At 49.4% G+C, this 21,513-nt stretch overlaps 1 protein-coding gene across 12 annotated transcripts in view; it reads left to right on the forward strand.

Annotated features, from left to right (window-relative positions):
- The window catches only part of EHMT1 (euchromatic histone lysine methyltransferase 1), a 170,200-nt gene that overhangs the window by 94,736 nt on the left and 53,951 nt on the right, over nt 1-21,513 (forward strand). For all 12 annotated transcript variants that reach the window (XM_074973874.1, XM_074973872.1, XM_074973873.1 and 9 more), the window contains 2 exons: nt 17,585-17,762; nt 20,741-20,877. In XM_074973874.1, the coding sequence (XP_074829975.1) occupies nt 17,585-17,762; nt 20,741-20,877 (315 nt within the window). The remainder of the gene's footprint in view (nt 1-17,584; nt 17,763-20,740; nt 20,878-21,513) is intronic.

Consider the following 21,513-nt stretch of genomic DNA (forward strand, 5'->3'; position numbering starts at 1 on the left):
CAGTTCTTATTTGGTAATTAAACTTATTCATTCATACAGTGTGCCCTTCTGAGTGACTCAGGGTACATGCCCATCACTTAATAAAGCACACAGTTCTGCCTTCTCTCAGAGGCACCATGGATTTGGGGCATGGGGAGCACCCACTTCCAAACAATCCTATCCTTTCCCCTTTGTGCAGATGCTTGAGAACTGAGGTGAGCTTTGCTTTGTGCACTAAACATTAGCAAACTTTGGCTCTATCAGGTCAGCTGCGTGGGGAATGGTTTCCAGAACCAAGGGCTTTCCACTGAGAATGCTCTGCCACCAGCTCTTTGCCACTTCATGTCTAGGATCTCGTAGCTAAAGCATCCCAGCTGTCCTCCAGTACTGTAGCTCCTCATGGAGAGAGAGGCAGACTCTTCAATAGCAAGCACCCAAGTTAGAGAGGGCTTTATAAGCCAGGCTTAACACTTTGAATTGTACCCAGAAGTAAATAGGAAGCCAGTGCAGTTGTTGAAGGACTGGAGTAATGTGTTCCCTTTAGCTACCAACATCTTATGCCCCAGATGCAGCTTCCGAATAATCCTCAAGCAGAGCCACAAACACTGTAACAGGGCAGCAATCCAATCTAGAGGTCACAAAGTTGTGGATCCCTGTGGCGAGGTCTGGATCAGAAAGAAAAGGTCCCAGGCACCTAGCCAGAGGTAGATGGGAAAAGGTCCTGTTAGTTGCCAAAACCACCTGTGACTCCGGAAGCAAGAGCACTTCACGATAGTGCACTCTTGGACACACAGCCTCACTAGGTGGGCAGAAACCACCCCTGCCATACCTTACCCCAGTTGCCTTCTGTCTTCTCTTGAGTGCACTTCAGTGAGCTCCCTCCCGCTCCTGTTCCCATTTCGGCTAATGCCTGGGGAATCCCAGCTGCTGCACATCCAGGTCTGATGAAAGCACAGCTCTGAACTGCGTCTTATCCAAATAAGGCACTACAGCCAACACTGCTTTGCACTCTCCCAGGGTGGCCTCTCGTACACTTGGATTAAGCAGGTCAACAACACAAACCCTTGTGGAACCTCACATGGAGAGAGTGATCCCTTGGGGCCGAGGAACCAGGAGGAGGCAATTTTTCTGTAAGAGATAAACATCAGGTGAGGAGAGATTGCCTCACTGCTCTTGCCTCACTTTTATTTTACTGTAAATCAGAATAACTTGTACCTGAACCTACAAGACTGCGGGTTTGTTTGAGAAAGCTGGGTGTTTTAACATTTGTAAGCAATTGCGTGGCTGAATTTATGTGCACAGTTACTGTGATTGCTTGTGCACATGGCTATTTATGGTCATTTGCAGTCATAGTAACTGCACAAAAGTTAGGCATGCAGTTGTGCACACAGGTTTTTTAAAATCACATCCTCAGGAACTCTCCCCATTTAGTTTTGGTTGAGAGAGAAGCAAAATACACAATAATACCAAGTCAACGGGTGTTGAATAATTGTCTGTACATGCTCAAGCCGTTGCATCTGAGTTTGAGCACAGGGTTTTCAGTTTTTATCTGATCTAGTTTCTGTAGACCATGAAACATCTGCTCAGTTCAGCATGCAGGGTAGTTATTGACTTTTCCCCCAGTGGCTTTTGGCTATATCCAGTTCTCTTTCGAGTAGCACAAAGTCCTGACTAGTTCCCATTTTTCAGTTTCCTGGTTCTCTCTCTCTCTGTCTGTCTATATGACCTTCATCACCATAGTAGCTCAGCCCTGGTCTACACTGGGGGACGGGGGTCGACCTAAGATACACAACTTCAGCAAATAGTGTAGCTGAAGTCGGCTTATCTTAAGACTTACATGGCCATGACGATGGCAGCGAGTCGACCGCTGCTGCTCCCCCATCGACTCCGCTTCCGCCTCTCGCGAACTGGAGTTCTGGAGTCGACGGGGAGCACATTCAGGGATCAATTTATCGCATCTAGATGAGACGCGATAAATCGATCCCCGATAGATCGATCTCTACCCGCTGATCTGGCGGGCAGTGAAGACCTGCCCTCAGTGTCTTTTAAAGTATCAGACTCCACCATCACACCTGCCTTTCCCACTTGATAAGTAAAGCACCTAAGTTGCAGGTGGCACAGCCTTAGCAATAAGTCTTTACCCTTTGGAGATCATGCAGCAGATGAGGGGGTAGAAGACTGCACTTCCATGTTTTCATGTTTAGAGTGTTGTTTTATTCCTGCTAGATCCTTGTGTTGCGTGACCCAAGGATAGGAAAAAATTAGGATTCCTTAGTCCTCAAATTGTAGAATCTTTTTCCCTGGCCTTTGCAAAAATCTGTTGGGAAGAGAGAGTTGCTTCTTGCACTTCAGTCCCCCTCAAGCAAACTTGGCATCCCCTTTCTGTGTGAATTGGGAGGTTGTTGGTAGAAACAAAACAGGTGGAGATTGGGTGTTTCTCTACCAGGGAGTCACTTTCAGAACCAGAAAAGCAGCTAGGGACCAAAAAACAGCTGTAGATTTCATTGCTGTAGTTATGGTGATTTTGTTTTAAAATACTGATATTTGTAAAGACTCAGACCAGCCACTGTGTTGCACCCACGTCCTTGCATCTTTTACCCCACGTGAGAGGGTTTTTTTTTTCTGCTTAGTCTACCTACATCTTCATCAGGCACATGAAAGACTTTGCAAGAGGAGGAAATGGGCCAAAAGGAAGCTGGTTGTATGTTTTAGGCTCAAATGCTTTCAGAATGCTTCTGCTGATCATATATTTTCTGCATAAAGAACCCCATACTCTGCCCCACTGGCATGAAAATTTAAACCCCTTATCAAACTTAACTTCATTTTCACAACTCTAGAAGAGCCTAAGAACTTGGATAGTAAAACCCTCCTCGTATTTTATCTATTGAAATTCAAAAAGCAGTGTTGTCTTGTGGTTAGATCAGGCATGGAGTCGGGAGACCTAGGTTCTGTTCCTAACACTGAGGTCGGGTCTAAACTAAAAAATTAAGTTGACCCAGGTACATACCTCAGGTGTGAAAAATCCACATCCGTGAGTGATGTACTTAAGCCAACCTATCTCCCAGTGTAGACAGCACCAGGTCGACGGAAGAGTTAGTACATGACCTCAGGCAAATCACTTTTCTTCCCTGTGCCTCAGTTTCCCTTTCCATAAAACGGGGATAATAGTGGTGCAAATCCCTTGAAGGGCCCCTGGCAAAAGATGCTGTCATTACAAAGTGTTGTTTGTTATATCAGTGGTAAGTAATATTACAGCCTGGTACCAAACCCCTTCTTGCTCTCCTGTAAAGTCCACATGTTCAGGGAGTCCTAGGGAGTTCTCGCACTTGACTAACTAAGAATAGACAATTACAAATCGCCAGCCAGTGAGCATCTAGGATGCATTCATATTTTTGAATGCTCTAGTTTTGCAGAGAATAGAACTGTCAGAACATGGGGGAATCCTGATTGAAGTGATTGTCTTTCAAGAGGAACATCCCATGAGAGCAGAAAGGATAGTGTTTCCTGAAGGAAAATGAACTGTACATAACCAAAAAATGTAGATTAAGCCAAACAGCTGTGAAGAAAAGAATGAGATCTAATTATAAATGCTCCTAAGGATTTGTCTAAAGACTGAATTGCACTGGTTTAACGTATATTAAGGGCTTGTCTACGCTTGAAAATTAATGTGAATTAAGGTAGAGTGTGAATTTAAAGTGCAATAGCTGTTCTTGAATAACTCCATTTCTGGGCACTCTTATTCTGGAACAAGAATGTCCACACTTGGAGTTATTCCGAATAGCTATTATACTTTAAATTCACACCCTAAATGAATTCCCATTACCTTTCAAGTGTAGACAACCCGAAGTTAACAACGCTATGTAGACAAGCTCTAAATCAGTTTTTAAACTGACGTTAAAATGGAGCAATTTTGTGTGTGGATGCTATTTTACTGGTTTAAACATGACTTGTATCTCTCTAACTTGTATGGCAAGCTAAACCAATATAAGCCAAGTTTAAACTGATATAAGGGTGTCCACACACACGGTTCAGCTTTAATGAAATCAGTCTAAAATCACGTCTTCGGGCTATGTCTACACTCCAGACCTTACAGCGGAACAGCTGTACCGATGCAGCTGCGCTGCAGTAAGATCTCCCATGTAGCTGCTCTGTGCCAGGGGGAGAGAGGTCTCCCACCGACATAGCTCTGTACACACTACAGCTTATGCCGGCGAAACTTGTCGCTCAGGGAGGTGTGTTTTCGCATCTCTGAGCGACATAAGTTCTGCTGACGTAACTGGTAGTGTAGACAGAGCCTTAGTTTGGTAGGTGCAATTTTACACGTAGACCCGGTCTAAGAGTATCAGTAGGAGTCTAAGTACTGTGGCTTGTTTGCTATGGATAGTTAGCTTTGCAGTGTCCTCATCTGTACCGTTCCAGGTTAACGTTCATATGCTGGGCCACCACCAAAACCCTCTACGGCATGTTTGAATTTCGATAAAGAAAATGGTAATTCTCTGCTAACCCTAATGTAAATGTGTAGCTTCAGTATTACGGTCCTTCAGCGTTGGTGAAGCAGCTTTTTGGTGTAGTTCATGATAAATTTTACTGGCTTGATAGTCTGGGCTTGAATCTCATTTACACTAATGCCAATTATCAGAGGTTGATCTGCAAGATGGGTCCCTGACTGTAAGGTCCAGAGGCAGCACGTTGGTTGGAATCTTGTGGCCCAAGCGTCTGGGGAAGGAAAGGAAAGGAGATGGGCTTCTTACTGAGTGCTGCCCCGGACCTGGCTGCTCTGGCTAATGGGGTTAGTCCCCTGGCTAGTTGGTTAGGTATTCAAGCCCCGGGCTGATAGAGTGTTGGAGACGGAAGTCCCTGAAGCCTTATGTTTTACTGATAAATGTGGCATGCAGCCCAGCCTGAAAGAGAGCTTATATGTGTAAACCAGAGATGGGTATATTGGATGTCGAGGATGAATGGCAAGATCCTGCTAATGTGCTCTCTGAAGCTGCCCTCTTGTTAAATGATTTGTGCTGGAGGATATTTACCAGTGTATTGTCACTGACACAGTGATACATTTTTGGTTTTGTTTTCTTTCCTTGCTAGTAACTTGGTTGGTAATGAAGGGCCTCTAAATTGTCTGGTTCTGGGCAGAAAGCTGTGTGCCCTGCTGGCACAGGGCTTAATTAGTCGCTTTGTTTCTGGAAGAATTGAGGGTACTCCGTCTTTGCCATTTTTAATAACTTCCCCACCTGTTCTAAGGGAGCTGTATGCTAATAACACACACCTAATCAATCCCATTAAAGTATAGAGAGCACTCGCATTCAGCTATACAATGAATCTTTCATCTCAAGTGCCATAAGTGTGCTCCTGTTCTGCCATCTTTCTCATCAGCTTTCTCATCTGCTCTCCTGAGGCACAGAGAAAAGATCCCATTCAATCCTGCCTCCTCTGTGTTTAGATCTGGGCATCTTCTGAAACCAATGCTAGAATTCAGCGTGTCTTCCCTTGGCTCCCTGACTGCCTCCACAATGCCTTACACGGGAGAATAAATCTGTGGCCCCTCATTTGAAGTGTAACTGATGCTCAATGGGAAAATGCATTATTTAGAACAGTGGTTCTCAACCTGTGATTGGGTCCATGGACTATGTCTAAGGAGTCTGTGAAAGACTTAGACTGAAAACTGACTGAACAGAATTCAACTATATATACAGACAGCAGATTTCCTAAGGGGTCCACACCTCACCTCCATTCGAGATTTTTTTAGGGGTCCACAAATGAAAAAAGGTTGAGAACCACTGATTTAGAATGTGTTCCTCCACATCGATTTTTTCCTCTGCCTGGTGTAACTCTGTTAACTTCAATGGATCTTGGTGCTACTCTGTACACTGCTTTCTCTTCGTGTGGTGTTAGGATAGCCTGGGGGCTGCCCCAAGTTACGCCAGACAGTAATGGTCCCAAGAGACTGAATATCTGACACAGTGTGGGGATATTCTGACCACTTTTCTCTCTCTCTCTGTGAGATATAAATGAGAGTAGAACTAGTCTTAGATTTTTTTTAACTCCTTTATAAAAATAACAAACAAAAAAAGAACCCCATGGCCAAAACTCTTTCAGGAGAACAATAAATAAAATTGCTGTGGATTCAACAAACCTACATCATTATTGACCTACTCCAGCTCTGTATGTACTTGTCCTCTTATCCTGTGTAGTCAGGGGACAGAGTTCAAGGCTTCAGCTATAGTGCGGGACTGGATGGATTAGTGCACTGGAAATGAGATATAGAGCTTTTAACCTCTAGGCTGCCAGTTTAAATCCCATCAGAATAGGTGTCAGCTGAATGTTGTTATGCTCTCTGATGAACCTACATAAAAGAAGATGATTTCAGTCCTGGTTCCAGGGCTAAGGGTCTGTAGCATTAAATGTACACACAGTTAGCATTCATCCCCTCATTGGCCTTCTCCGCAAATAAACCTACCACTGCCCGGGCTATGGAAGTTGCATACCCATTTCACTTCTTAGGAGGTGGCCACTCAAGGTCAGGGTCAGGGCAAATTAGCTTATCCTATCCTGTGGATAAAAGGAGCACCTCAGACTCCAGGTTTGTTTATCCTGAATCTTTCACCAGTGCTAAAGTCTCTCACTGAGGCCAGGTCTGCACTGGAGACTTCTGCAGGCATAGTTGTGTTGGTCTGGGTTGTGATGAGTTGTGCTCGCTGACCAGCATAGCTGTGCAGGCAGTAGCCCCTAGTGTATATGCACTTTTCTCTATAGCCAGTTTCCCTCGAGTGTGGTTTTACTATAAGGGTACAAAGCCCAGCTCTGCTGATGTGGCTGGGATAGTGTACTAGTTCCGTACTAGTAAAGTGACATGGGCTTACTTTCACCTGCTCTCAGAACTCCAAAGGGGAAATCCAGTACATCAGCCACACGAAGGGGAGGAATCTGGACTTTCAGGAAATGAGTTAGACTCGTGTTAGGACGTGACGATGGCAAACTGGATGAAGGAATATTGGCTGGTAAATTACTCACCATCAGCTTTGTCCTTGCTCCCAGGCTAATATTCGAGAATCCCTCTCTTCGTACTTTCACAGCTTTGGATAGTATTAAACTGGATGTAACCTCTCAAGTCCTCTGCCTGGGAGAGAAGGTAGTGGGGCATTAGGCCACGCAGCAGGCGTTACTATTGATCTCTCTGCATCCTGTTATCAGTCACTGTAGAGCATTTCACCTCTAGGTCACCAGTTCATATGCTGCCCCAGGTCAGCAGTCGGCAGAAAATCCATGCCAGCTATAATAACTGCTGCTTGATGACTTCAGTGAAATGAGCTGGTGCTTGGTGGATAGGTGAGCACATCAGAGTTAGGACGCTTGTCATTGTGAAGCCAATGACTGAATGAAGACTGAGGCCTAGTCTACACTACAGAGTTAGGTCGACGTAAGGCATCTTATGTCGACCATATTATGTCCGTATCTACACTACAGCCTTGCTCCTGCTGATATAAGTACCCTACTACACCAACATAATAACTCCACCTCCACGAGAGGTTTAGGGCTTTTGGCAGAGTAGTTAGGAGGACGCCGTGTCTGTGTAGACACTGCCTCCCTTACATGGGCTGTTGGCTATCAATTTCACAGCTCTGCTCTGCACCTGGGGGCTCATAATTGGAGCTGTGAAATTGCCAAGAAAGGCTGGTACGCTCCCTACTATGAAATTGAGCCTGGCTGGCCACCAGGCTCTCAGCTGGAACTCTTGCCCTCCAGCTCAGGGTGACAGCCCCAGTGTAGCCTGGGGCTGGGCTCAGTTTCACAGCATGGAGCCTATCAGCCTTTCTTGTCAATTTCACAGCTTCTGCTATGAGTCCCACTGCTGCTCTCAGCTTGAGGCAGCCGTGAAATTGACAAGAAAAGTGGTTAGGCTCTGTGCTGTGGATCGCGCGCCAGGCTCACAGGTCGGGCTGTCACCATGGGTGGGTGGGTGGCTCCAGATGCGAGCCTGGCTGCCGCCCGGGTTCTCAGCACCTCGCTCCCTGTGGAGCTAGCCAGCTGGAGTCTGGCTGCCAGGAGCTGAGAGCCTGGGTGGGAGCTGGGCTTCCAGTGGGGAGCTCCACGTTGAGCTGAGAGCCTGGGTGGCAGCCGCCCACACTGCCCCTGTTAAGTCAGTGCAAGCACTCCTGGTGAGGACGCGCACCACCGATAGAAGGAGGGTCGTGTGGACTTGAAAAACCGCAGTAATTACTGCGGTGGCTGTTTGTCAACTTAACTCAACTTACATTTGTAGTGTAGACATGCCCTGAGATGCATTAGAGGATGTGGGTCCTTCCAGAACAGGGGTCAGGCCCATAGGCTACCATACTATCTGTAACATGCTCTTTGTACCTGCTCTGCCTCTTCTGCAATAGAAGCCCTCCCTTTCTATGCTGTTAGCCTGATGTTTTTCTCCCCAGTCGTAAATTCACTTTAGCTAAGTGTGTGGGGTTTATTTTAAAATTTTCCTGACAATGTCCCTGCTCCTAGCCATAGCACTGAGCTGTATTCTCTATTTCTTTGTGTTAAAAGCAAGGAAGGGAACTTTACCTGGCTCAAAGCCTCAGGTAGTGACTTCTACAATTACAGCTGACAACACTGCATTGTGTGTGACACAGTTCTGCTGCAGCAGCACAGAGCCTACAAGGAAGAAGCAAAGCATGTGTCAGAAGAAACAGGAGAACCTTTCTCCCACAAGATTCCCAACTGAGAGATGCATGTGGGCAAGAGAGAAGATCTGAATAGTGCAGACGCTTGCAACTCATCTGTTTTGGCAGAGCAATTCCGGTCAAGTGCAGAGTGGCAGTTGCATGCTAGAGCATTTGCATGGCAGTGAAGGGTGCAATTGAATAGTGTTGCTTGAGCCAGCTCTGGGACTGCTAGATAAGACTAAGGACATTTTAGGTTGACTGTCAGGAGAAACTCCGTGGCAAGATAAGGTGGGCTGTGAAAGTCTCCTCTGGAAACATTTATGATTGGACAGGACAGAGCACAAGAAACTGCTGTAGGGTACAGTTCCACACTGGTTTCCAGGGATTGCACCAGAGGAACGAATAGAATTTATAGCAATTAGAAATGGAAAAGTTCCAAGTGGAATTATCCATAGAACATGTATAATGATCTTGCAGAAAGCAAGAGTTTCGTAGCATGAACAAGGAAGGGCAATGCCTTATTTCCTCTGCTTTTCTCTTCTCCCATCGTCTGGCTGAGTTTGGGGAAGGGAGAGAAAATTGTTCATGCTTTCATTTCTTTGCTGATCCTTGTTAACTTAATATTTTATATCCAGGATTGTCCTCACTGGGGCTGCTAAAATCTTCTATCTAGTCAGGCTTCCCAAGAGAGAACCAGTAGCGTTGCTCCAGTTAAATGCTTTGTGTCTGTTTAGTATTGAGGTATGTGTCTCCAGATAGTAGGTTCAGGGAGTTCCCTACCCACTGGAGTTACAGTAATTCAAATCTTACAAGACCTAATTCAGTTTTCACATTATTCTGTGGGATTGACATTAAAAGTCGCTATTTGCCAACAGCTACCATGCAGCGGTAACTGAGATGCCTTAGTTACTTCTCTATTGTAATTACAGGAAAACAAAGCTAATAGCGTATTTCTTTTTAATTAATTCTTTGTATTGGTCCTGGCAAACTCTTGCCTCCATACTTCTGTGATCTAGTTGACAATTCTCAATGTTTTCAGTCCATCCATCCACCCACCCAGATGGAGATACATTTGACTGCAGCCCAGTGCAAGGTCATACATTTAGGGACAAAGAATATAGGACATATTTACCAGATGGGAGACTGTATTCTGGAAAACAATGATTCTTCAAAGGATTTAGGAGCCAAGGTAGATAACCAACTGATATAAGCTTTCAGTGTGATGCTGTGGCTAATAGGGTTTACATGATCCTTGGATGTATAAACGGGGAATATTGAGCAGACATATATGGCATTGCTGAGACTAATATTGGAAGACTTATATTCTGGTATTCACAATTTAAAAAGGATGTAGAAAATTTGGAAAGGGCCACCCACAAGAATGATTTGAGGTTTTGAAAACTTGAGCTTCTTACATTTAATTTAATTTATCCATGTAATTTATCAGAGATAACATGAAGAGGTGACTTGATCATGCGCTGTGCGTATCTACACCAGGAAAAAATTTCTGGTGCTGGAGGGTTGTTTAATCGAGCAGAGAAAGACACAACCTCTAATTCTTCTTCGAGTGCTTGTTCACGTCCATTCCACATTAGGTGTGCACGCGTTGCGTGCACGAGCGTCGGAAACTTTTTCCCTTAGCGGCTCCCTGTGGTGCCCCCCGAGTGGCACCACTGCGCCGTGCGTATATACCCCTGCCGCCCAACCCCCTCCAGTTCCTTCTTATCGTCTGTGGGGCGTTGGAACAACCTCTCTCTTGTGTGAGAGCAGTCCCTTAGCCTTTCTCTTATAGATAGCTGTTATCAGTTAGTTCGCATACACTTTGTTGTGGACACTTAAGTGATTAGGTGCTTGGAGGCTTCCAGCACCCGCCCCGGGCTGCGGGGCATGCCCCAGACCCACAGGTTTAAGGCTTGTGCCATGTGCCGCAAGCCTATGCCAGTTAGTCACCCCCCACGGCTCGTGTCTACGTTTTGCCTGGGGGAAGAACATCAAACTGAGCTGTGCAAGATTTGCAAGGCGTTCAAGCCAAGAACAAAGAAAGAAAGAGACTTTAGTTTAAAGCAGTTGTTGATGGAAGCCGCATTACAGCCACCGGCCCGAAGCGCCCAACGCTGGCTCCGGCTTCCTCAGTGCGTAGTGCTCCGGAGCCATCGGGAGACCCGGGACCGGCTAAACACTGAAAGTTGTTGTCCCCACAGAGCCAGACTAGGCCATGGCACCGCTCGTCCTCCCCGGTGCGGCCCATGGCGCAGCCAAAAGGAACGCGTGGACGTTCCCCGCATAGGAGGCCGGTGCCTTCCAAGGCCCCGAGCACCGATAAGAGTGGAAAGGCCACTGTACCGGCACTGGCACCGGCGGCTCCAGCACCACAAGTCCCACTGAGCCCAGGTCTAAGTGAGCTCAGTGCGGACAATGGGGTCGGGGACTTAATGGATCAGCCCTCCACGCCTGGCACCTTTGAGGCGGCAAAGGACCTCATTGAGCTGTCAGCAACGAGTCACCTCCTGTACAGGGAGAATGCTCCCGGCACCCATGCCACAGTTGCCATCGAGGGGTAAGCTGGCAATGGTGTGCCGTTCGAGGACTCTGTCCCGGCACCACCCCCGGAGTTGGTCCCGGTCGAGCTCCGCGTCTGCGGACTCCCAGTTACCCACAGCTCAGAAGGAAGTCGCGGTACCGGGAGTGGATCGGAGCAAGGAAGTTATGGATGAGGCACAATCCCCGGCACCAATTAGAGACCGGCACCTGGAGGGGTCGAGACAGCCCTCGCTGGAGGACTCCCACAGGCGCCGGTCCCAGTCCCGAGAATGCCGGCGCCGGTCCAGATCCCGGTCCCGTGGATATCGGTACTGGTCTCGCTCCCGTTCCATTAGGAGCCGCTCGTCGACCTCCCGCCGGCACAGATCTTTGGCACCGCCGTGGCCTTTGCGGTCGGCGTCGCTGCAGTCTGGCGCCAACTCCGGCCATTGCAGTCACACACGCCGTGCTCCGGACAGCAAGGACCCTCAGGCGGGGTGGCACCCCCAATGGGGGGCACCAGGTCATTGGCCCTTCTGGACTCCTTCGGCCTATCAACAGTGCCAAGGGACCCCGTCCAGGGCGAGTTATTCGGTGCAGTGGTCCTGGTCCCCACACCGACGCCCGCTGGCGCAGGAAGCCACAGTATCCAGGCCTCCAGCATCCCCCCAGGGTAACCAGAGAGACAAGCACTGAGTCCGGTGCCATCCCGAGGTCTCCCACCCCAGCCCGAGCCAGAGGCCCGTCCCATGGGAGAAGGGGAGCAGGAGGACCAGCCAGAGGGGATTGAGCAGCTGCTAACCTCCTCGTCATGCCCGGATGAGGCGGTGGTGGGAACAGCGGTGTCCGGCCCTCCGCCCATAGACCCCAGAGCCCACCAGGAACTACTGCGTAGGGTCGCCCAGAACTTGGGGCTGCAGGCCGAGGAGACGGTTGAGCAGGAGGACCCCATGGTGGACATTTTGAGCCCCGAAGGTCCATCTAGAATAGCGCTCCCGCTCATTAAGACCATCCAATCGAATTATAGGACTATACGGCAGACCCCGGCCTCCAGTGCTCCAACGGCCAAGGGTGTGGAGTGCAAGTACTTCGCCCCGTCAAAGGGCTACGAATTCCTATTTTGCACCCAAGTCCGTGCTCCTTGGTGGTCTCGGCGGTGAATGAAAGGGAGCGCCATGGTCAACAGGCCCTGGCACCTAAGGCCAAGGAGGCAAAACCCCTGGACCTTTTTGGCAGAAAGGTGTACTCGTCGGGGGGCCTTCAGTTGAGGATTGCGAACCAGCAGGCCATCCTCAACAGGCATAATTTTAACTCCTGGGCAGCGGTGGGGAAGTTTAAGGACAACCTCCCGCAAGGTTCCCAACAGGAGTTTACGGCCCTGGTGGACGAGGGCAAGACAGTGGCTAAGACCTCTCTCCAGGCCTCCCTGGATTCAGCAGATGTGGCAGCCAGAACAATTGCGTCGGGGATGGTCATGAGGCGCTCGGCGTGGCTGCAGGAGTCAGGCCTGCCGCCTGAGGTCCAGAGCACACTCCAGGACCTCCCCTTTGAAGGGTCCGGGCTCTTTTTGGACCAGACAGACGCAAGGCTGCATAGCCTCAAGGACTCGAGGGCTACACTTAAGTCGCTGGGTATGCACACCCCGGTGACACAGAGGAAGCCCTTTAAGCCGCAGCCTCCCCCTCAGCGACAGTACCAGCCTCGTCAAAGGCATGAGCCTTACCGTAGGCGAGGCAGGGATAACAGGCGACGGCGCAATAATAACAATAATAATGTACCGGGCCTAGAACCAGGGTCCCCACAAATCCCAGCCAGGCACTAAACCAGGCTTTTGAAGGTGCGCTCGAGGACAGCGTACCAGACCAGTCACCGGATCCGTCCCCTTGTTTCCTGAACCGCCTGGCCCGTTTCTCCCGTGCGTGGTCCAGCATTACGTCGGACCGTTGTGTCTTACGCACGGTACAGAACAGGTACTCGCTGCAATTCTCTTCGCTCCCTCCCTCCCACCCCCCTTCCTCGTCCCTCTTCAGGGGCCCCTCTCACGAGCATCTCCTAGAGAAGGCGGTTCGCTCGCTGCTGGAGGCGGGGGCGGTAGGGGCGATGCCGCACGGCCTAAGGGGGAAAGGTTTCTACTCCCGGTACTTCCTCATCCCCAAGGCCAAAGGGGGCCTTTGTCCCATTTTAGACCTGCACGGGCTCAACAAGTTCCTGGTCAAGGCCCAGTTCCACATGGTCTCTTTGGGCACCATCATCCCTTTCCTGGATCCGGGAGGCTGATGACGGGTGGAGGCTTGCTCCTGATGGGTCGATCCAAAGCAGAAGTGCGGGGCCACATGGAGGTGGCCCTGAGATTGTTCCGTGAGCTGGGGCTGCTGGTCAACGTCCCCAAGTCCACTCTCGTGCCCACGCAGAGAGTGGAATTCATAGGGGAGGTCCTGGACGCGCTGCAGGCCAGGGCAAGCCTTCCAGTATCCCAATTCCGGGCTATCCAGCAAGCGGTGGCCTCCCTGCGCCAGTTTCCAACGACAACAGCCAGGTGCTGCCTGCGGCTGCTGGGCCACATGGCAGCATGCACGCACCTGGTCAGGCAGGCCAGACTGAGACTCGGGACACTGCAGGCGTGGCTCGCTCGGGTGTACCGCCCAGGCAAGGACCCCCTGGACTTGGTGGTGACAGCCCCAAGGGACGTGCTGGACTCCCTGCGGTGGTGGCAGACCCAGCCTGTGGTTTGCGAAGGCATCCCCTTTGCCACCCCACAGCCAGACCTGACGCTGGTGGCGGACGTGTCAGACCACGGATGGGGGGCTCACCTGGGGGACCTCAGGACTCAGGGCTTGTGGTCCGGAGCAGAGCGGTCGCTCCATGTCAATGTGAAGGAGCTCAGGGCGGTTCATCCAGCCTGCCAGACCTTTCACGCCACTCTGAGTGGTCACAGTGTGACAGTTCTGACGGACAACACTACTGCCATGTTTTATATAAACAAGCAGGGCGGGGCCCATTTCTCGCCGCTCTGTTGCGAGGCTCTCCTCCTCTGGGACTTTTGTGTAGCCCACACCATTGTCCTCGAGGCGTCATATCTCCCAGGGGTGCGAAATGAACTGGTGGACTACCTCAGCAGGTTGTATCGCATGCACGAGTGGATGCTCAGAGCGGACGTCGTGCTTTCGCTCTTCCACAGGTGGGGGTTTCCCCGGGTAGACTTGTTTGCCACCAGGGACAATGCCCAGTGCCCGTGGTTCTGCTCATTCCAGGGCCACGGCCCGGGCTCAGTCGCAGACGCATTTGCGATCCTGTGGGGAGGGGGCTTGATGTATGCGTTTTCCCCGCTCCCCTTGGTACACAAGGTCCTGCTCAAGGTACGCAGGGACAGGGCGGTGGTGGTCCTCATCGCCCCGGCGTGGCCCCGCCAGCACTGGTACACAACGCTCCTAGAGCTGTTGGTGGAGGCCCCAGTAGTCCTGCCCCTACACCGGGACTTCATCACGCAGGACAGTGGGTGGCTTCTCCACCCCGACCTGCAGTCACTACACCTGACAGCGTGGAAGCTCTGTGGCTAAACGCCTTGGAGAGCCAGTGCTCCCTTCCTGTGCAGCAGATTCTGCTTTTCAGTAGGAAACCCTCCACCAGGGCTACCTATATGGCCAAGTGGAAAATGTTCTCCTGTTGGTGTGAGCCCCGAAAGGTGCAGCCGTGCCAGGCCCCAGTGTAAGCCATTCTTGAGCGTCTTCTGCACCTCAAACAGCAGGGGCTGGCCCTGTCCTCACTCAGAGTGCACGTGGCGGCCATCTCCGCCTTCCATCCGGGGTTTTCGGGGGGCTCGGTGTTTTCCCACCCAATGGTGGGAAGGTTCCTTAAAGGATTGGAGAGGCTGTTTCTGTACTCACGCCCCCCAGTCCCTCCTTGGAACCTTAACTTGGTCCTCTCTAAACTCATGGGACCTCCTTTCAAGCCCCTCGCTACCTGCTCCCTCCTCCACCTTTCCCGGAAGGTGGCATTTCTGGTGGCCATTACCTCATTCAGAAGGGTGTCCGAGCTGAGGGCTCTCACCTCTGAGCCACCATATACAGTGTTTCACAAGGATAAGGTGCATCTCCAACCGCACCCCAAGTTCCTCCCTAAGGTGGTCTCGCAATTCCATTTGGGCCAGGACATTTGTCTGCCGGTGTTTTTTCCAAAACCCCATATGGACCCGAGTCATCACAGCCTACACACCCTGGATGTCCGTCGAGCGCTGGCGTTCTATTTGGAGCGCACCAAACCCTTTCGTAAATCTGCGCAGCTGTTTGTGGCCGTAGCCTAGAGGATGAAAGGCCTCCCGGTGTCGGCGCAGCGGATCTCGTCTTGGATAACAACCTACATCCGGGTATGCTATGAGCTCACAGGTGTTCCAGCCCCGGCGGTCATGGCCCACTCAACCAGGGCGCAAGCGACTTCCACTGCTTTCCTGGCACAGGTCCTGATCCAGGAGGTCTGCAGAGCAGCCACCTGGTCCTCGGTGCACACCTGGTCCTCCAATCAGTTGTTCCGTGACTCCTACCCTCCTCCAGAGGTAAGCTTGTGATTCAGCTAATGTTGAATGGATGTGAACAAGCACTCAAAAAAGAAAAAACGGTTACTTACCTTCTCGTAACTATTGTTCTTCGAGATGTGTTGTTCACGTCCATTCCACCACCCACCCTCCTACCCCTCTGTTGGAGTCGCCAGCAAATAGGAACCGGAGGGTGTCGGGCAGCAGGGGTATACATGCACGGCGCAGTGGCGCCCCTCGGGGGGTCCCACCGGCCCACTGGGAGCCGCTAAGAGGAAAAGTTTCCGACGCTCGGGCATGCAACGTGCGCACACCTAATGTGGAATGGACGTGAACAACACATCTCAAAGAACAACAGTTACGAGAAGGTAAGTAACCTTTTTTTTTTTTCTTAACAGTGAGGGTCATGAACCACTGGAACAACTTACCAAGGAATGTGGTGGCTTTTCCATCGCTCGGAGTCTCTAAATCAAGACTCGCTAGTTTTCGAAAAGATGTATTGTGCTCAACCAGCAGTTCTGGGCTTGATGCTGGAAATTAGGGGGAATTCCGTGGCCTGTTTCATGCAGGTCAGACTTGATCTTAATGACCCCTTTTGGCCTTGAAATCTGTGACCAGTTTCTCATTTCCTGCCAGCAATGCTCCCTTAGCAGAGCTGTGATTAGAGGAATCCATCATTTCTCCCTTTTTTCTCAAGGTCATGTTACTTGAAAGCAGCATCTGAGAATGGGTCCCTGATCCTAGGCTGATGGGGGCTTAAAAAAGTCTTCCTTGTCTGCCTTTCTTTTTCTGTTTGGGCATTTTAGCTCTTGGTCCAGAGCTCCTGTACCAGAAGCCTCCCACTCCCAAATGGAGCAGCATCAAAACATTGTCATCCCAAAGCTTGTGATCTTATAAGAGTGCTTTAGGATTTGTGTAGCACCGTTCATCAAAGAACCTTGGGCTTCACAACCTACTTCCCCCCTGAGGCCCATTTGGTATCTAACCCCCTTGTCGGCTGGGTTAGCAGGGGCACAGAGAAGTTTGAATGGGCCAATATTGAGCAGACCAAGGCCAGCGTAAAATGCTACCGCATCAAAATGGTCGCATTCTACGCCCACTCTGTGCTGGTGTAAATGAGGGCTCAAGGAGCAAGGCAACAGGGAATTACGCCCTAGGAATCCTGGCGCTCAGTCTCTGCTGTAGCTACTAGACAAGCTTTATCCAAGCCTTTGGTTTGCATCTCCATGTCATGAAAAACAATGAAACTCCTTCTTTCCCCCCTCCGTGTTGTTGTTTACTGCCTTTATTAGATAGCACCGAGGGGCCTCAATCGTGGACCGGAACAGTGCTAGACGCTGTAAAACCACAGAACAATCTTCTTCCAGTGTTGCACGCAGTGCTGTAAACCATAGTAGACTGCTTCTCTGGAAAACTGTGTTGCCTCTGCCCATCCACCCTCCCACATGCGGACCTCATTACAGATGTGTGTCAGGGAGCAGGCAGAGCTGTTGCATTAACTCCTCTCTTCCAGGGGTGACCAAAGGCCTGTGTAAATAGCATCTGCTGCTTTCCATTATTTACACATGCTTTGGATCAGTCTTTCCCCGCTAGATGCCTTCAAAGGGAGCCGTACTCAATGAGTGGAGGCGCAGTGGGCTGTTAGAGTGCTGCAGGGATTAGGCAAAGAAATGTTCTGTGGAGGAAATTGGTGAGGGAGGGGAAAGCAGTCGGATAAATGACTGGGTCTGTTTGCTTCTGCTTTGAATGTAGACATCCCTCTTCAAACGGGAGGCAGGGAGAGAGAGAGAGAGTGTGTGTGTGTGTGTGTGCGCGCACCCGTGCGCTTTTTCCTTTTGAATGTAACTCGCAACCTTTGACCCGGATGCAGAGGCTCATTTTAATCTCTGTTTTCCAGCATGCAAGTAAAGACCCCAAAGAAGCGAGAGACACCAGAGATCAAAAAGAATCCAAGGAGGAAGGCAACAAAAACGTCTTGGAGTTTGGCAAACCCCCACCGTTGCCCCCTTTCCCAGGCTTTCATCAGTCACTACCTCAGAACCAGAGCTATGTGGCCACCACAAAATCACAGACAGGTAAAAAGGACAGAGCCAAATAATAATAATAAAAAAATCCCCTTTTATTGTGTTTGGGTCGAGACACTGTCAGGCTGCGGGGGGCTAAAAGTTGCTCTGCTGTGGCCTTGTCTCCACTGTCTTTTGCCCGTAAAGTTCCCCTCTGTTGCTCGCCCCAGCGGAAGTGCCAATGTGGATCAGACCCGGGCAGTTGCCGTTGTATTAACCACCGTGTTGCCGTGACCTGCTGTGAGGCGTGTTTGTTAAAACGCCAGCAGCTTGCCTTCGCTAGCAGGAGTGGAACAACAGCGATGGGGAATTTTTGGTGTGGGGGGGAGAGGGAGGCTAGCATAGACGCCTCCTGTACCTTTGGGCCCTACCTACATTACAAATACGTATTTAATCAAGAATATGAGCAAATATCACTTATTCTGGGCAATGTAGGTAGAAAAAACTATTGTATGTTAAAATCATGTTAGAGAACCATGGTTTTTCCCTAGTTTGCTATGGAGTGGGAGATCCATGCCCCTTTATGCGCCAGCCCCTTTAAGAGAAACACAAGAGCTTGAGCAGACTAAATGAGGTCCTACAAGCAGTGTATCCCGTTGGAGGCGATTTTCCTCCAGTGCAAGCATTGCAGAAGCCAGCAGTAGAGCTGTCATCCCAGGACCCGTTTGGAACCCCGGCATAAGGAGCGCGTTGGGGGCAGGAATGTACAACACTAGAGATTCTGGGCAGGGCTGCAGCCCATAAGGTGTCTGAGTTATTCTGGAGGCCTCCCCGGTCACCGGGGGAACCCCAGTATCGGGAGAACATAAAGGTTCCTTAAAGCCGCTTTAGCGCCTCTTCCCAGAGCTACAAGTTCTGTGCTGTGCTCCTTAGAGGTACAGCACTGAATCTCACCACCTAGGCCGAGACATGGGTCTTACGTAGTTGTACCATATGTTTTTATGTCTGCACTTGGGAGAATAAACCATGTTGTAACATGACTTGGCCACGGTCAGTTGATTTTGAGGGGGAAGGTGGGGCCTAAAAAGACTAAATTAAACCAAGCTGGAAAAAAATATTTGATAGTAGCCTGCTTAGAGCCAGAATATGTTCTGTTACTCCCAGTATTAAACTCGGTTGACTCGGTTGATTTCAGTGGGGTTACTCCCCGTTTACACCAGTGTTTGAGAGCAGGATCTGGCCCAGAGTGTTTATCTAGTTGCCTTATCAGTGTTACATTTAGGGTGAAGATTTTCGGGTGCTCCCAAGTCACTTTTGGTGCACACGTCCCATTGACTTTTTGCAATGACTTGTGCTTCTACATCACTTCGATGCTTTTGAAAATCCCATCCTTCTTCTTTTACAGCTGCCAGTTTGTAGTACTTGTGGATTTGTGGAACTTACAGTAGTTATAGGGATATGTCACAGTACAGGTCAGCTTGAAATTTCAAGGCCTAATCCCAAAGAACCAAAGCTCCTTGAGCATCTAAGATCGATAATTAGAAAGCACTCCTTTCACACCCCAAATTCCCATTGACTCCTCTTGGAGTTTGGACTGAGGAAGACTGGCAGGACTTGTAAGGCTGTCTGCCTCCCACAGACCATGTGCTAGCCTGCAGCCTTTGGATAGCTCAGGGCCTAGGCCTGCAGTCTTTGTTGAAGCTGTCTCCCCGTCCATGGGAGTTCTGTGTAACTAACACAGTTTCTGAGTCCTCATTGGGAGGACATCAGCTCTGCTGGCTGTAGTGTTTATGGAGGGATGCAATAGAAGCCAGGTGGAGTTTTAGAAGGGTCGAGAGATCAAGAGTTTGAGAATGGAGTGGGTGAGTGAAAATCCCAGTGCAAACTAGTTTCTTGAGCCTCGGTGTTCAGATATTGACCATTTGTTGTAGCTTTGGTGTTCTGCTTCACTGAATATGTAGAGGGCATGGCACCTGTGCCTTCCATCACAATCCCCCACCTTCCCTTGGGTGCTGAAGGCAGTCATGGGCAGACATTTCATTTACTCACGGTCTTGGGTGAAGCTGTTTACAATAGACAAATTTGTAGCCCTTCAGTTGTCACAAGGGATATTGCTACACCGAAGGCTTTGTTTGGGATTGCTATAGCTGTTAATATACAATTTCATAGGATTCTGATGGTAGTTTACTACTGGTTTCTGCTTATTATGAAGTGTAGCTTTGTAGTAACAATAACTTGTATTAACACATCTCTTTTAAAGAGAAGCCTCTTTAACATCCTTTAAGTGAAACTTTTAAAGTAAGATCAGATGCAAGGGAATGTTCTAAAGGAACTGAGACTTCACAACAAGAGAACAATAAGGTTGACTCCTGGGATAGCTGTTCCCTGGGCTTACATTATTCTTCAAGAGCCGGAACCAAATATGCATGTGACATGTATTCTCCCAAGACAACATCAGGCATTGAGGTGTGATCTATGATTTGTCTGGAGGGCTAGAGGGAGGCTAACAAAATTAAGGGTTGAATAGAGGAGTTTAAGGAAGAGAACTGAAACTTTGGCGCAAGGTTTAAAGTGAAGTTAAATAACCACCATCTCCGTATTCAATATCTCTGCTCCCTATGTGTTCTCAAGTTATTCTTCATCACTTTGCTGGTTAAAACATATGTTATTACTCCTGTAGGCTCTGAGAGCAAGCTGGATGCTATTCTGCCTCCTGCATCATCAGCAAAACTGCCTGCTAAGTTCTGAGAGGGAGAATCTGTATTGCAGGTGGTGATGTAAGGAGCAGAAAGAATTGGGGGTGGGGCAGGGGAATTTCAGAACGTAGGCTGAGCTTGTGGCTTTGACGGAAACACATGTGTGCTGCACACACACTTTTTTTGGTTGACTTGTAAGTGGAGCAGTGGGTTCCAGAAGCCTTTATGTTTGTGCTCTGTGTTGCTTCTCTGCCCGTAACCTCATTTTTTAAGCACTTGAATGACATCTCTTCTGCTTTCCACTCTTTCTCCTTCCCATCCTGAATCTGCTTTGTGTTTTATTCCCCCCTCCAGCTGCTGCAGTATCTCGGAAGAAAAAGCGGAGAATGGGAACCTATAGCCTGGTTCCCAAGAAAAAGACCAAAGTGTTAAAACAGAGAACAATGATTGAGATGTTTAAGAGCATAACTCATTCCACTGCTGGTGCCAAGGTAAGGGCTGAGCCAGACCTACTACTTACATGCTTGTTGGGGGAATAAAGTGCTTGACTCTTTCATCCATGTGTATTTTGCACTGGGAGACCAACCCCATGTGCAGGCTTGCAAATATGGCAGCTCATTGTAGATCTGTAATTCATTCCCTAAAACTGTATTCTCACTGTAACAATTTCCTGCTCTTCTAAGGCTGGTGGTTGGGAAAGTTCTGCAAATGGGCAGTTACAGGGAGTCTTCTCAGGTGCCATGAGGCAAGAGACCTTGAACAAATGAAAACAACCCCTTTCTGATTTTTTTTGCTTCCCGTTTCTCTGTGATTTTCTTGGAACCGGGGATTTCTCAAGGTGACCCTGACAAATGTTTCTGCCTTGGAGCCCTCAGGAGAGTCATCCCTCGTGTTAGTGCTTGAGATTGCAAGGTGAAAAAGGCAGGTGATTTTGAAAGGTGGGATTCAGAGCTGGCCTAACTGTGCTCCCACTGCAGTTCAAGCAAGGGAAGTTTTACCATTAAATTCAGTGAGAGCTGAAAATCCCAGCCTGGGTGTCAGAACTTCTTTTCCTTGTAGGGGAACCCTCCCATGGTCCTTGAGATGATACAGCAGAACTGTCCCTTTGTGAAATAAATTAGATGCTT

The sequence above is a fragment of the Natator depressus genome, chromosome 16, assembly GCF_965152275.1.
Source record: "Natator depressus isolate rNatDep1 chromosome 16, rNatDep2.hap1, whole genome shotgun sequence".
Classification (NCBI taxonomy): domain Eukaryota; kingdom Metazoa; phylum Chordata; order Testudines; family Cheloniidae; genus Natator; species Natator depressus.